Here is a 14981-nt window from a genome sequence, read left to right as displayed (position 1 = left end):
ATGCAAGACTTCTGACACGATAGTACCATAAAACAAAAAGTAATGGAAACAGTATGCTGTCGTGGAGCAGAATGGATTTTGGTTTTATCTGGGTTCAAATTGTGACTGTGGCTCTTCCTGGCTCTGTGACCTTGGCCAAGATATTAACAACTTTGCAGTTGTTACTTTACAGTTACTTTGTCATAAAAATGGTGCAGTAATATTATGTTTCAGAGGCTCATTGTAATACATAAGTAAAATAGTATTCTTAAAGTGCCCAAAACAATTCCTCTCCTATAAAGTATGAGTAACACGTCAATAAAGCAGGTTTTGTTTCTATACTTAGTCATACATTGTAATTTTATGTATGTCATACATTATCACAATCAATAAATCAGAGTACCAATTCTTAAAAGGCCTCAGACATAGCTAGAAAAAAAAGTCCTTTAAGGACAGTTTCATTCCATGACTATCAGGTCAAACAAAGGGTTTTGTCTGAGCTGGAGTTCTGATTTTGTGTATTGAGGATCAAATCTGGTATAGTGTTCCTTTGAGTATGGCCACTGTTCAAGTCATAGCTTTTGAGGCTTTTTCATTCTGTGAAACAACTCAATGAAGGATCAGAGGATGCAAAATTCAAGGTTGATTCATTGCATTTTAAAGTGAGAATGTCTCATAGCATCAGGTACAATGTGAAGCAGCCAGTGCCAGGGAGATGGTAACTCAAGAGAACAGAAAGACCTTCATTTCAAAGGAGGAAGAAAAAAAATCAACAACTTAATCTCTCTAGAGCCTCAGATCCTGACAGAAAAATTTGCACTGATGAAAAGAAGGAAACAAAACACAGATGACTGGACCAATTTTCCCCCGAAATTACCAGTGGCTGTATACTATCTCTAGCTTCTCCAAGGATGTCTATGAAAATCTCCCCCACAGAAGCCCTTCTGGATTCCAGGGCTTGAAGAAGTTCTCACTGCTTTATATTTTGTTGCAGAATAAACAAGGAAGGATTATGAAGTAAAATAATTTTGTACAGTGTACCATGAGATCTCACATATTAAATGTAATTTTTGGTTAATGAGCCTCTTATACAAGTCCTTGGCATGCTACAAGGTATCTAATTTATTATGCATAGCGTTTAAAGGTATTGCTAAAGAAATTAACTCAGGCCCTGAATTAGGAATGGGTTTCTCTGTTTTTCAGTTTTCTGAAAATAAGAACCCATTTGCCTAATTTCAGTTTACAGTCCTTTCCTGGCAAATGCCATCTGCTCTGACTATAAGCTCTTGCTCTTCCTTGCATTTTCTTAGGAGCTCGCAGGTTATCTTGTCTCTCTTTTTCACTTCAGATCCCTTTCTTATGGTATCCGGTCCTTTGTGTACCAGGTGAAAAGAGGGTTGACAAGGTGGCAAAAGGAAATTGCCATCTTTTGTGGTCAGGCAGCGCGGTGAGCATTTGGCCCCTTGAGGTATTTTTGTGCAGCTTTTCAGAGAAGCATTGCCTGTCTTCACTGAACTGATAACGATGAAACTTCAATCCCTGTTGCCTTCAATCATTTTCTTACTGTGCCAGCTCAATGACTTGTCTTCTATTCCAGTTTTCTGGTACCGGGTCTGGCAGAGACTGGGAAAAAAAATGCTTTTGGTGTGGGTTGCACTGAATTTCACTTTTAATTCCCCGTTAATGTGCAATCTGAAGTCTTATTCAGAGAAAAATTGTGTTCATGTTTGTGGCAAAAAGGAATGCAGAAAAGTGACAGATGTAAGATGAGGAAAGAGGCAGCCTTTAATCATTTTGTTGTCAAAGCAGCTTTGGATCGCCCTTTGAAGAAAACGTTTTCCTCGCCGCTTCTGGAAAACTAGAGACTCGTTCTCTTGCCCTTTGCAGATTCCTTACCCAGACGGTTTAAATTCCGCACTGGATACAAAACTTCCAAACCCTAGCTCCTTGCTTCAGAGCACTCCAGTTTATAGGTTCACATTGTGGAAGAATTGGACCTCTGCTCTAACTGGATCGAGACTCTGGTGACTCAGTTTACACATAATCCTCACAGACAGGAAGACAACATTTGGTAAACCCCGGTGACGGAGGCACTTGTCTTCATTTGCAATTGGGCCAGTCGTATTTCACAGAGAGGCTAAGAGTTAAAGCATACAATGTTTACAAAGTAAAAGCCTTTTCTTCCTAATCCCTGCATGACTATAATTAAGCAGGAGAGTTAATTTTATGTAAATCATGCATTACTGTAATTGGGCACAAGTGAACATTCGTGTACATCTTATTTAAAAGAGAAATATAATGTTATTATGCGGATTCTGGTGCAGTGATGTCTCAGCCCTCTGGGGGGATGTCGACAACCTCACCGGCTGTTCACCAGACTTTGGTCTGTGAGCTTAATTACAAGTCGCCGGCTCTGCTCGTGCTGTCCAGTAAAGAACGGATCCACTTGCCTTCAGAAGAGCTGAGAGGTGGGGCTTCCCTTCCAGTTTCTTCCCTAACCTCCACTTCTAGAGCAGTCATTTTTCTCTTTCTACTCATCTTTTCACACCTAAACAGTACTCTCCAATGGTTTGCTCCGCTTGGCAGTTCTGACCCATATTTTCCCAGGCAGACCACAGATGGATTTGTCTTCTGTAAGCAGGGGCTGGGCTGCTCCCCTTTTCAGCATGTCTTTTCTAAGGGTGCTCAGGGCTGCTTTATGACCCCAGGATTTTCTTTTGCAAGTGTAGCCAGATCAGATAGTAGCCAGCAGCCTGCGTGTGTGATGGCCACACCGCCTCCACAGCCCGACAGGGAGGGTTAGCCACTGCGTGAGCTGTTCCTTTGTTCTCTATCTAGAGAGCAGATCCAGTGCTTTGGGACAAGGTTGTCCAGCAGAATTTAAATAATCTGATCTGCATATCTTTTTTTTGTTTTTGTTTTTTTTGTTTTGCGGTACGCGGGCCTCTCACTGTTGTGGCCTCTCCCATTGCGAAGCACAGGCTCCGGACGCGCAGGCTCAGCGGCCATGGCTCACGGGCCCAGCCGCTCTGTGGCATGTGGGATCCTCCCAGACCGGGGCACGAACCCGTGTCCCCTGCATCGGCAGGCGGACTCTCAACCACTGCGCCACCAGGGAAGCCCTGATCTGCATATCTTGAGGTCAAGAATTGTGAGGAAGAAAATATGCACATGACAAAGCTTTTATTTTAAACACATTCTCCTCCTCACCCGGAGGCCTGAGCAATCATTTTTGGAGTAGTGCCTTGGCCTCATTCTGCCCAGATTGCCAAGCCAGCTCCTTGCCTCCCAACCCCGTACACGCAGCAGGTTGGTCTTTTGAGACTTCAGGGCTAGAGGCCTTCCCAGGAGCACCACCTTCCTGCCCCCTGCTTACTTGCTGCCATCCCATATGCCTGCAATCCTGCTTAAATGCTTTAGAAGTGCTTCTTTCTGAAGGACTATTTGAACGAACCATCTCTTAAATTCCTCTTCCCATAATTGCCCCCCTTCTCCCAATCCAGTTGTTGGTTGTCTCCCTCCTTCTCACCTTCCCCCAGCCTTTGATTCCTCTCTCAGCTCTTTCTCGCTCCTTTTCTTCTTCCCCTTCCCCCGTATGGTTAGTTCTCACTCTGAGGGTGTCTTACTTGAAATGCCGTTGGTCCAGAGGTTATGGATGTGAACAGAGGAAGTAACTTCCAGCTAAGAATTTTTTTTCAAGTAATTAGTTAGGAGGTAAGTGTGTTCCCTAGTGGCCACAGCATTTTCTCTTTGTTTTTGTTCTTGTGAAGAGACCCTTTGACATAACACATAGTAGAGCCTGTTAGAAGAATAGACTGCCTTTACTGGACTAGTTCATCCAGTAAAATTCAGTGCTCTTTTATAGTAGCTAACTTCAGCTCACTTGACGGGTGGCACCGATCTGTGCATTCCTTTCAGTGATATAATATTCTTACATTATTTTTAATTATTCAGTTTTATCTTGTGCTCAAGTTTGGAAGTTGGTTCAAGTACCTTTCAGTATAATCAGGATATCTATCTATCTATTTATTTATTTATTTTTGCGGTACGCGGGCCTCTCACTGCTGTGGTCTCTCCCGTTGCGGAGCACAGGCTCTGGATGCGCAGGCTCGGCGGCCATGGCTCATGGGCCCAGCCGCTCCGCGGCATGTGGGGTCTTCCCGGACCGGGGCACGAACCCACTTCCCCTGCATCGGCAGGCGGACTCTCAACCACTGCGCCACCAGGGAAGCCCCCAGGGTATCTATTTTTTGATAAATAAAAGTAATAATAAGTACATATCAATTATTGTTATTTAATGTTATACTACTTATACTAACTGCTGGTTCTGAACCAAATGTATTGCCTCAATTAATGCCAGGGAGCGGCGTTTTACTCACAACATACAAGGCAGGGAAGAACAGCCCGGTTTGGAAAACAGCTCAGCTCAGAGGTTAGCACCCTCATGAGCTGAGTTTAACTGAAATGTGAACTGTTGTAGGAATGGCAGCTTTGGCATGAGCATGGCATGTAGGCAGCATGGCATGTAGGAAGCTAAATGAGGGTGAAATGGTCAAACCCTTCTCTGGACTAGGAATCAGAGAGAGGCTTCCACAGAGTGAAAAGAGAATCAAAACCTCCTCATGGTGAGTGGAGGGTAAAGCTGCTCTAGCCTTTCTAGATCTAAGCAGATCCAAGTTAGGCACAGGGACAATTAAGGAGAAGCTCTGTCGATGAGGCTTTATGGGTAAACTTTGGACAGTTGCAGACTACGAGACTGAGAATAGCTTGCCAGTAATATGAGAGCACTGAGACTGGAAGGGTAAGTAGTATGGGAGATGGTGGGAAATTAGTGTTATGGGGGGAAAGAAAGATAAATGTGCAAACGGATGGCTTAGAGATCCTCATCTAAACTTTTCGAAGGCCTCAACTGATTCTCAACTGAGAGGGGTTGAAACTTACTTAAGAACCATACCATATATATGTGTAGTTTGATAAATCGTGCTTAAATGACTGTGAAACTCTGTAGCTTATTGTTTAGTGAGCATTCAGTTTATTAAAAAATATTTTATTCTCTTATAAAAACCTCAACCTATACTCACAGAAATTATCTGAAATGACATACATAAACACCATGGTGTTTATCTTTTGTTGGTGGGATTAATTTATGTGTTTGACTTACCTATATTTTCTAATTTTGCTAGTTAACCAAGTGCCATTCATGTAATATATTTATTAATCATTTGTTATACTGTGGTGACAATTTGGGTCATTACTCTCTGCTTTGTTTTCATAGCCTGGCTCATAAAAAGGCCTTTGTTTTCAAGGACTAAGTCCACGGATTGTGGCAGAGAAGGGCTTTAACAGAGGATGGAGGCTTTGAAAGGGAGGAATCCCGACAAGCGGAGACACCCACAGGGAGGGAGGGCGCAGACCCCTCTGCAAGTGTGCCCTGCAGAATGGGTTGACTGCTTGACAGGATGGGTCCTGAGAGCCGCTGCCTCCAGAGGCCACTATGGCTAAGCCTTGTGTAGAGGGTGTGCCTCTGTTGGATCAGGAAGACTGGCAGGTACAGCAATGGCAATGGGACCACTAGGAACAGAGGACCGGGAATGCTCCTGTCCTCTCTCCCCCTCTCTCCCATAATCCCTGATTTTGGACTCTCATTAACTCTGAATGAGGTTCTTGTGCTGGATTGAATTTGGTTACATTCCCAAAGCAAGCAGACTAGTAAAGTAGATTTTTGTCCAGAGTGAGGCAGGAAGGGGGCCTGACTCTGACCAGGTGGGCTGCACATCATCCCCGCCTTCCTGATGTTGATTTCAAAGGGCCTTACTCATGTGCATATTCAGGCATTAGTTATAAAAACCAATACCATTACCTTATATAATCCTTCATCCTTCATGTAATATGGATGCTCATATAAAGATAGCAGTTAATTCAATGAAAAGGTTTTTGTGATTGATATCCAGATGATCAATTATGTAAGTGAAATGTCTGCTATAACTGAGGAACAGAAAGCTGGTGCAGGTGCTGCATGACTTTGGAAAAGGGAGTCTAACGTGACTTTGAGATAATCTCTGTCATATTTCAGTAGTCTGTACTGACTTTTCCTCAAGGGTTCATGAAAGTAAAGCATTTGGCCTTGCAAAGTCACCGCAGTATTGACTCACTCATCTCGTGCCTGGAAACACACGAGAGGTTTAACGCTATGTGCTTTATCGGGATACACCTCTTTTAAGATGAAAGAATGATCACTCTTCTTGTTCAGACACGATGCCAGTGGACCCATTTGAAAAAAGAAATAATAGGAGCGGTATTTTTTCTTAACTTATATTGTCTTATTTTCCCGGAAACAGCTCTCTTGTCCCCGAAGAGACAGGAAACGCTCCTTTGAGTGAGCATGACTGCTTGATTCCTTCTAACTCTTACCATATGACTCCCGTTATGCTTTATTTAACTGATGACATATCGTTTCTTCTTCTTAATTACTTTTACAGCAAATATTTATTATATTCCTAAAAAATAACTTCCACCTATGAAAAGTTCACTCTGTGCGTGTCCTTGTTCTAAGCAGAACATGGATTGTCTTGCTTCTCTCTCGTAACAGACAGATTGAGTGTGGGAAGCATTTTTCTCTTGATTTTTAAATATGAGGCATAAAGAAATTAGGCAGTTTGCCCAAGGTTAAGTAGTTCAGTCAAGTGGAGCTTAGACTGGGACCCATTTCTGTCTGGCTTCAGAGGCCAAGTTTTAAGTACTACACTCTCCTTGGAGGGACCCAGTCCCCACCAAACCCAGTCACCCTGAATCACCTCATTCTATTTTTAATTTTTTGAATAGAGCTTAAAACTTTCTAGTTTTTGTTGTTATTGTCTATTGTTTGGTAAATCCTCACCTCCACTTCTTTTGCTAGGATGTGAGCCTGAGAGTAGAGATCTCTCCACTTCATTGCTACATAACAGCACCTAGAATCGTGTCTGGTATGGCATAGGCACCCAGTAAATGTTTATTGAATACATGGAAACAGTTAGCAAGGCACTGATTTTCTGCTTTCTTGCTCCCAGACTAAGGGAAAGACAGACTTGCATGGACAATTAAGGAATAACATGCAAAGTACCATAACAGGATTAGGAAGACAGCCAAGGGGGTCAAGGAGGCCTCACTGATAAGCTATTACTTGCTCTGTGTATTATGGAGAGAAGAAGGGCATGAAGAGAGTAGGAGAAGTAGATAAAATCTCAGAAGCAAGAGGTCAGAGTTTGTGTGGACAATGATGAAGTCATCCTGTGTGTCTCACATCCTGTGAAGAAGCACGTTACTCAGCCCGGAGATTCCTCCTGGAGGGTCCCCAAGCACTCTGAACCGAACGTTACCGCAGCCTTTGTTACATTCTTTATAATTTACTATTTACTTCCCAGTCTTGCCAATGGGGCTGTGAGATTTTGATGCAAGGAACCAGGATGATCTCATCCCTTTCAGGCAGGGACTCTGCCTTATTTATCCTTGTCTTCTCATAGCTTAGTATGGTGTTGGTAGTTGGTGGCCCTCAGTACATGTATAATGTATAATAAATGGATGACGAATGAATGAGTGATGAATGAATGAATGAGTGAATGACATGACTTAATAGCAGTTTATTTAAAAAGACTTTTGAATTTAAGTTGAGCAGCAGAAATAGCTAATGTGGTCTTAGGTAGTAATAATAAAAGTATAGTGCCTGATTTCTGAATATCTAGAATCTTGGAATTACAGAGATTAGAAGTGATGAGGAAATTGAGACCTGAGATGTGAGATGACTTGCTCATGGTTCCACGCCAAATTTGTGGTCAAAGTAGGACTTGAATTTAGAGATCATGGCTGTCAGTTAAATTTGCTTTCTACAAGTTCTACGATATTCTGTGCTTGTCAGACCACAACTGTAGCAGACGGTGCAATTATGAGCTCTACACTTAAAGATATATAGTGACAAAGTAGAGTCTGTCCAAGGAAGGATGATGCAGATGTTAGGGGAAAGTGGAAACCATATCACATGAATATCAGATGAAGACATTAAGGATATTTCACCTGGAGAAGAAAATACTTGCAAAGGGTGAGAAAATACTTGCACAAGTGAGTGGGAGAACATAGTATATGTCCTAATATTTTTAGACATGTAGGTCATTATTCCTTTGCTCCAGAGAGGAAAAATAGAAGCCATGGGTAGAAACCATAGCGAAGTAAATTTCAACTCAATATGAAAAAAAAAGAATGTTCTCAAAATTAGAGTTGACGAAGAATAAAATTCCAAGTGATAGATATATGCAAGTAGAGGGTGGATGATTATGTTAGGACAAGATTGTGAGTTCCTTTAGAGTAGAGGTCATGTTTTAGTTGTGTTTCCCTAGGACCTTGAATAGTGGCTGGCACATAGTATGTACTCACTTAAGATTTGTTATGCATCTTTTTAAAAAAAATTTTTATTGGACTATAGTTGCTTTACAATGTTGTGTTAGTTTCTACTGTACAGCAAAGATTTGTTATGCATCTTTTAAAAGGGATTCTTTCATGGGTTGGGTGAACATAGAGGTGAATAGGAACGTACTGTATTATTAACTCCAAGGACTTTTCCAACACTTAGGTTTATGATCCTTTGATAAAAATTCACACAACGTACTGTATCAATATTTAATGAAGCAAGTCATTTCCTACTCTTACAAGTAAAAGTCAGTGGAATTGTTGTTTCTTTCTAACTCTACTAAGCCCTTCCATGTTGTATTTTTGTTCTTCCTTTAGGAGAAGGCAAGGTTTGTTTGCCACGACTCCTGTCTTACACAAAGGAGATCAGGGCTAGTTACATCTCTGCACCTGGTAACCAAACTAAAGTTCCATGTGGAAGTTTAAATAGAGTTTGTTTGTACAAGTAGCCTACGACCAATTTATGGAAACACTTGAGTGACGGTTATGCTTATAGATTCACACTTTTCAAAGTGATGACTAACCTAGAAAACCAGATTTTTCACAGAGCCCTAAATACTATTTAGATTGTCACCTTTTAAAAAGTGTCTTAACAAATATCTTAAATATCACTTCAGGAAACTTATTTTTCACTGAATATTTTATATTCAGAAAGTGTTGGTTTGACATTTGTCCTTTTTTCTTTTTGTGGACACAGAAGTGTCATTCCTTTCAGTACGTGCAGAGGACATTTGAAGGAGACAAAGAAACTTTTATTTAGATTTACTCTGTTAGCCACAGAAAGCTATGAAGGACTAAATGATAATAAGGCAATTATTTGATTTGTTACTTTCATCTTATTCTTTGAGAATTTTTACAGTTTATTTTTTTCCAAAGTGTTCATACATATTTGTGTGCTCAGAAATCTATATCGATTTCCCACCAAGGTTTTTCATATGCTATGTGATTCATTTTTGCTCTTATCATATATATAAAGCACATTTCATGAAATATTATCACCTTAGTTCCATTTCAAATAATGGTGCTGCATTAGCCATGAAGTTATTCATGAGGTATTTGTTTGTGATTATAATTTCTTTTTAAAGAACCATATACTGTAAATATAGCCAGGTGCTTCTGAGAATTCATGATTTGGTGTTACACATTTAATGATGCTATTAGAATTTCTTCCTAGTTGTTAATTCCACTCACCTAAATGGAATAGGTTTTGTGCTCTGTGTATTCCTAATATGTAGCTTGTTCAGGACCTTTCAGATATATGTACTTAACTGGGAGATTCTAAGATGTTTCCCAAATAAAATCCAATATCTTCTTTCCCTCTCCTTTATGAGTTATAAAGCACTTTCCCTCCCCTTCTTCTTTGATTTAATTTATATGCCAGAGATTTTTCTGCTCTGGGGATGAAAATGGAAGACCAGGGAAGAAAGCTGATAAAATAGAGACGATTCAAAGATCTGAAATATTTTTTCCTCACTCGATATAAACTATTTTTTCTCTTTTCCAATAACCATCATTTCCCTTGATCTTGGAATCACTCAAAACCTAGCCACTGAGTCCTGTATAAACTAGTGCTCTGTCTCAGGATGTGGAGAAAGATAAAATACTGGTACTTGTACAGATTGTACTAGCTTGATTATATTTACAGTTAGGAGATACCGCAAATTTAAGAACGCCAATTTTTTTCTCATCACTGAGTATTTATTATATATAACAAATACATGGGAAAGAAAAAACTATATTGTGTGATATAAATAGTTTATTTACATTACAGAAAAAACATCAAGACAATGTATACTATTTCAAATATATCCATACATAATCAAATATAGCTGTAGTACATGTTTTCATTGGTGTAGATTACCACAAATGCAAGGCAACATGTGTAGATCTCATCTTATTCTTTTGTCTATAATACTCTATTGTGTAGTCCAAGCTCTTGGTAGTCCGGCCACTGTGCAACATGCTCCCTTTAGATTAACCTCGTGGACGCTCTTGTTGTGTTGTCTGAACTGTAGTGCCCTGTATTTTGCTTCTGTCTGTGAATTCTGTTGCTTCTGGGGCATTTCCTAGAAGGTTGGAAAGTTTACAGATCTTAGTCCAGTGCTGTTACCTAAAGTCTGGTCCCACAATCACAGAGTGAAGTTATGGATTAAGCAAATTATTAAAATATTTCAGATGAAAGAATTTATTATTAGCAGAAGCTGGAATTATGTTGGAAGAGGTTTTGGTTTTTGTTTTTTGTTTTTGCTTCTGTTTGCGGTTGTCTTTAAGCATCTGTTGAGGAGAACTGAAGAACAGAGGTGGAAGTTGAAGAGGAATACATTTACCTAGTCCTCAACAGCTTACTCGTCAGGGCTCAAACAATGACTCCGCACAATGCAATAGAGCAAGTGTGAGCTCATCTAATCTCATGTTAAAGGTCTTCAACAACTTGATACTTTAAATGTCCCAAGGATGAATGTTATATTGACATTTCAGGGCTACAGGTTTAAATCCTGTCAAACCAGAGAGTGAGCCAACTGTTAATATGGGATATGTAATGAAAAGGGATATTGTTTTGGTTCAGCCTAATATCATTTTGTATATTAATGTTATAAGCTAGAGACATAAATTGGTACCAATTATTTAGCTTCTATAAAAAGCTAAGACTCAGTCAAATTATCTGAAAAGCTCTGATCTAGTAGCTTTTCTCTTATAATAAAATAATGCTTTGACAAGACAAATAAAAATAACAATATAAAGTTCATATAAAATCCTATTATAATAAGCTGGGGGTGTCAGAAAATATATATTCATATATATGTTCATATGTGAGTAAATGTATATAGTATATACATATATGGGTTTTTTGGGGGTAGATCTGTCAAAATGAACATGGAGCTGGAAGTCATATTCCCAGCAAGTGAGAGCTGGAGATGAAAGACTGAAAATACATCTTCTCAGCAGGGCAACTCTTTTCATTTCAGAACATGTCTCTAGATGTGTGTATTCTTTATGACACATGTTTATTTAGGAGAAGGACAGATATTTGACTAAAGTAGTAAAAACAAGGGGAAAGAACTAGGAAAAGAAAGAAAGTGGGAAGAGGAGAAGAGAAAGAAAAGAGAGGTAGAAAAGAGGAGAGACCAGGTGACAATGAGATTAAAAGAAAATTGAAGAGAATGAGGGGATCTCTGTTTCATGTAATTTTGTAAATCTTTTAGCAACTAGATGTTTTGGAACAAGTGTTGATGGACGAGTGTGGCCAGGTCACCAGGAAGAGAGGGTTTGGGCAGGAAGGGTTAGAGGGGAGGATGGCCTAGCTGCAAAGTCTGGTTTTTGAGCAGAATGTTTTCAAGTGAATGAAATGAATCCATACTGAGAATAGTGTAGTTTATTGACTAGTATGACTCTTGGATTTTGGAAAGCTTGGATTGCCTAGGAGAGTTTTATAAAATGCATTACAATAATGCCAGTTTAGTTCATGTGCTATTTCTCCTCCTCAAAAGTAAATAGAAGATAGGTTTTGTTTTGTTTTTACATGGAAAATGAAAACAGCTGTATGTCTTAAAAAAATGGCTTGCCTAATTTGGAGCTCAGTTAGGTTGTCTTGAGCATCAGAAAATAGACATCTTGACCAGCCAAGGGGCAGTATGACCGGTGGTTAAGTGCACAGACTCTGATACTAGGAAGCCTAGATTCCATTTCTGCCCTTATTGCTCAGCTGTGTATACTCAGCAATTTGCTGACTTCTCATACCTCAGAGTCCCTATCTTGAAAATGGGGATAGTTGTTCCTTCATAATATTACCAAATGTATAGATATATGTATTGGTGTGTGTCTGTACAGATATACACACACACACACACACACACACAGAGACACAATTCCTGGGGAGATAAGGACCCTATGTATTCCAGTTGTTTTTATTACATATGGGAATGAAGTTGATTAATAAGACTTCTAAACATCTGCTGAAGTATTTAAAGTTGTGCATTTTTGTCAGTACATGAAGCAGCAAATCAAACTGTTATGATTTTATAGCTATTAAATATGAATTTCATTTTTCACATGCTGATATTACTTAGATATTAGTAGGCTCAAGACCCCTGAAGTAATGTGGCACAGTTTCCTGTGTTTTAGATTCTTTTCTATCTTTTCTTTTATACTTAATATTTTTGGTTTCTTGAGTTATTTTTATGCTCCCCAGAATCAATTTTAATGTAATCCACTGACTCACTTGGCATCTAAACATAAGAGTCGAGTTGATGAACTCAACTTGGTTTCGAGTAGCACAGAGCTCCCGTCGATGATGTTCCCTTAAGCCGTTAGGCCAGGGAAGGATCTATGAACCATATTTTGTCTTTTTCAAGAGCAAATGCCACACTTGTCCTCAAAGAAGATAGAACAATACAGATATAGCGATGTATTATGGCCTTTATTTTCTAAAGATATGATACTTTCTTTTATTTTCTTGTCTTAAAATAATTTGGGGGGAAACATTCTGATTTACTGTAGAGCTGCACAAATGATTGAAAGTCCAAATGCCTTGTGAATTTGACAAAAACCTTGAAAAACTTCCTGGGAACTTTTATCTCAAGCGGAGTGAAATCAGATCAGAACAAAGAATCTTCAGTAACATTTCTGGTTAGACAGGACATAAATAATATGCATTCGGTTTGCAATCTAATTCTTGGTTACCATGAATTTACACGCTAATGAAGGTAAGCCATACCTGGCCTCCCTCCTTTACTCCAAGCCCGATGCCAGACATTACTAATTATTCATGGTTTTCTTTCCTGTTGAAACTGGATGAGATCTCTGTATTTCTCTCAACCTAACTCTCCAGGAAACAATTACTGTCTGATTGTTTGGGGGTTTGATATGAAAGCTTGTGAAATTTGCTGTGTGTTTCCATATATCAAAGGTTTTCATGTACTACAACATAATCATTCTCATTATAACTATTTTCTTTGAATTTTGTGATTAAAAATTATTTTGTTAACTTAAGATAAAAATGTATTTGTGGTTTATATCAAATATGTTAAAAATGATTATACCTGAGAGTTATACTTGGAAATATAAGTGCCCTAAATGAGAGCTATAATTTAATACTTTTCTAGGCCTTGTATAAAATCTATTCTATGATCTCATTTGGCATACTAATCCGAGTAAGTCAGGAAACACTGCTCATTTAAATAGTCTGTTAGTAGTCTGAATGAAGACTGACTTTTTATAGCTAAAAGAGAAAACCATATTTAAACAAAGATTGGTATTACACATTAGAAGGGGAAAAAAGACCTTTCCTTAGAAAATAAATAATCCTCATTATAATGCAAAAATAAGGAAAAAAATTTGTACCACTCCAGCACGAAAGTCAATGTCTTTCCATTTGGCTATTCCAATGTTGTTATGATGAGGAAATAGGACTCCAGAGAATGGATGGCTGCAGAGTCCATGAAGGGACTTGTAATTATAGAGCTCTAAGACAAGGAGGAATGACATATCCCTTCATGTGGGTGGCCACTGAGTACAGTTACTGACCTTGTGATGCAGAGGACCACCACACAGATGACGGCAATCTGAATCGTTCCAATCACAGCTGCGATTAAGACGTACTGAAATCGGACAGGGCCGGGAACAACGTACAGTACACTGTAGTCCTTTTTTTCACAGTGTTGTCCAGTATAACCAGCATCACACCTGGAAGAAATAGTGTCCAGTTACCTGTAGTTGCTGGACTCATTTTTATAGTTGGCCTATAGCTATTTATCTTCATTGTGAAATTAGGACCTTTTGTTTCCCTTTCCTGCTCTTAAAAATATAGTACTTTGTAGGTATGTCTTTCAAATACTTGTTTTCAATAAGATCTCTTTGTGTTTTTTATTTCAAAGATAATGCAGTTTCTTTTTATACTTTATGATATGAGTTTGAAGATAGGAGAGTTGGTAGATAATTTGTGGTGATAATATAGAGAGACGAGAGAAGCCCAGGAATAATTATTCTTTCTATATATATTTTTTCAGGTGAGCTTTACATTTTATTTAACTTGCTCATTAATTAACCTAAGTCAACATAACTGCTTGAGAAAAGGCTTGTTTCTGATGACATGAGTATAAAAAATAGTACTACTTATCTATTTTTGGATAAAGCATTCTCTATGCTACTGTTAGAATAAGTGTTAAAAAGTGTTAGGGCCAGAGCTATAACAAGAGTGATTTCTTTAATTTACTGGTCATAAAGTTGTCTGCTTACGTTAGAGAATTAAATTTCAGTAGGAAAAAATTAATTATGATGTAGGCAATATGGTTGGTTCAGCAAAACAAGCCCATGCGCTATTCATCTGAGAATGAAGGCTGCCTCTCCCTCACTCAGCCCTCATCAGAAAGTTCAGGTAGACAATCTGCATGAAATGAGGAAACAGCTCACATGAAAACAATACTAGTGGGGATCAACTTGTCATTGACTTTGTGGAACTATTTTAGTGCTTCACTTTGAATTTCTCATAATTACATCCTGGGATCCTTCCTCTCTGCATCAGAGGGGTTTAATAATGACGACCCTGCTGGGGATGACAGGGCAGCAGG

The 14981-nt window shown here is 39.0% G+C and overlaps 1 protein-coding gene across 1 annotated transcript in view; it reads right to left on the bottom strand.

The window, feature by feature from the left end:
* Positions 1 to 10091: 10091 nt before the first annotated feature.
* The window catches only part of TMEFF2 (transmembrane protein with EGF like and two follistatin like domains 2), a 248195-nt gene continuing 243305 nt past the window's right edge, over positions 10092 to 14981 (bottom strand). The window contains exons 9-10 of the mRNA XM_029225463.1: positions 13939 to 14097; positions 10092 to 10481 (exon numbers count right to left, since the gene is read on the bottom strand). Coding sequence (XP_029081296.1) covers positions 10385 to 10481; positions 13939 to 14097 — 256 coding nt within the window. The 3' untranslated portion in view covers positions 10092 to 10384. The remainder of the gene's footprint in view (positions 10482 to 13938; positions 14098 to 14981) is intronic.

This window comes from Monodon monoceros, unplaced genomic scaffold (genome assembly GCF_005190385.1).
Source record: "Monodon monoceros isolate NGI ecotype Baffin Bay Population unplaced genomic scaffold, NGI_Narwhal_1 Super_Scaffold_16, whole genome shotgun sequence".
In the NCBI taxonomy this organism is placed as follows: Eukaryota; Metazoa; Chordata; class Mammalia; order Artiodactyla; family Monodontidae; genus Monodon; species Monodon monoceros.
Note: the sequence above shows the minus strand (reverse complement) of the source record. Positions and strands in the feature narration are given on the sequence as shown.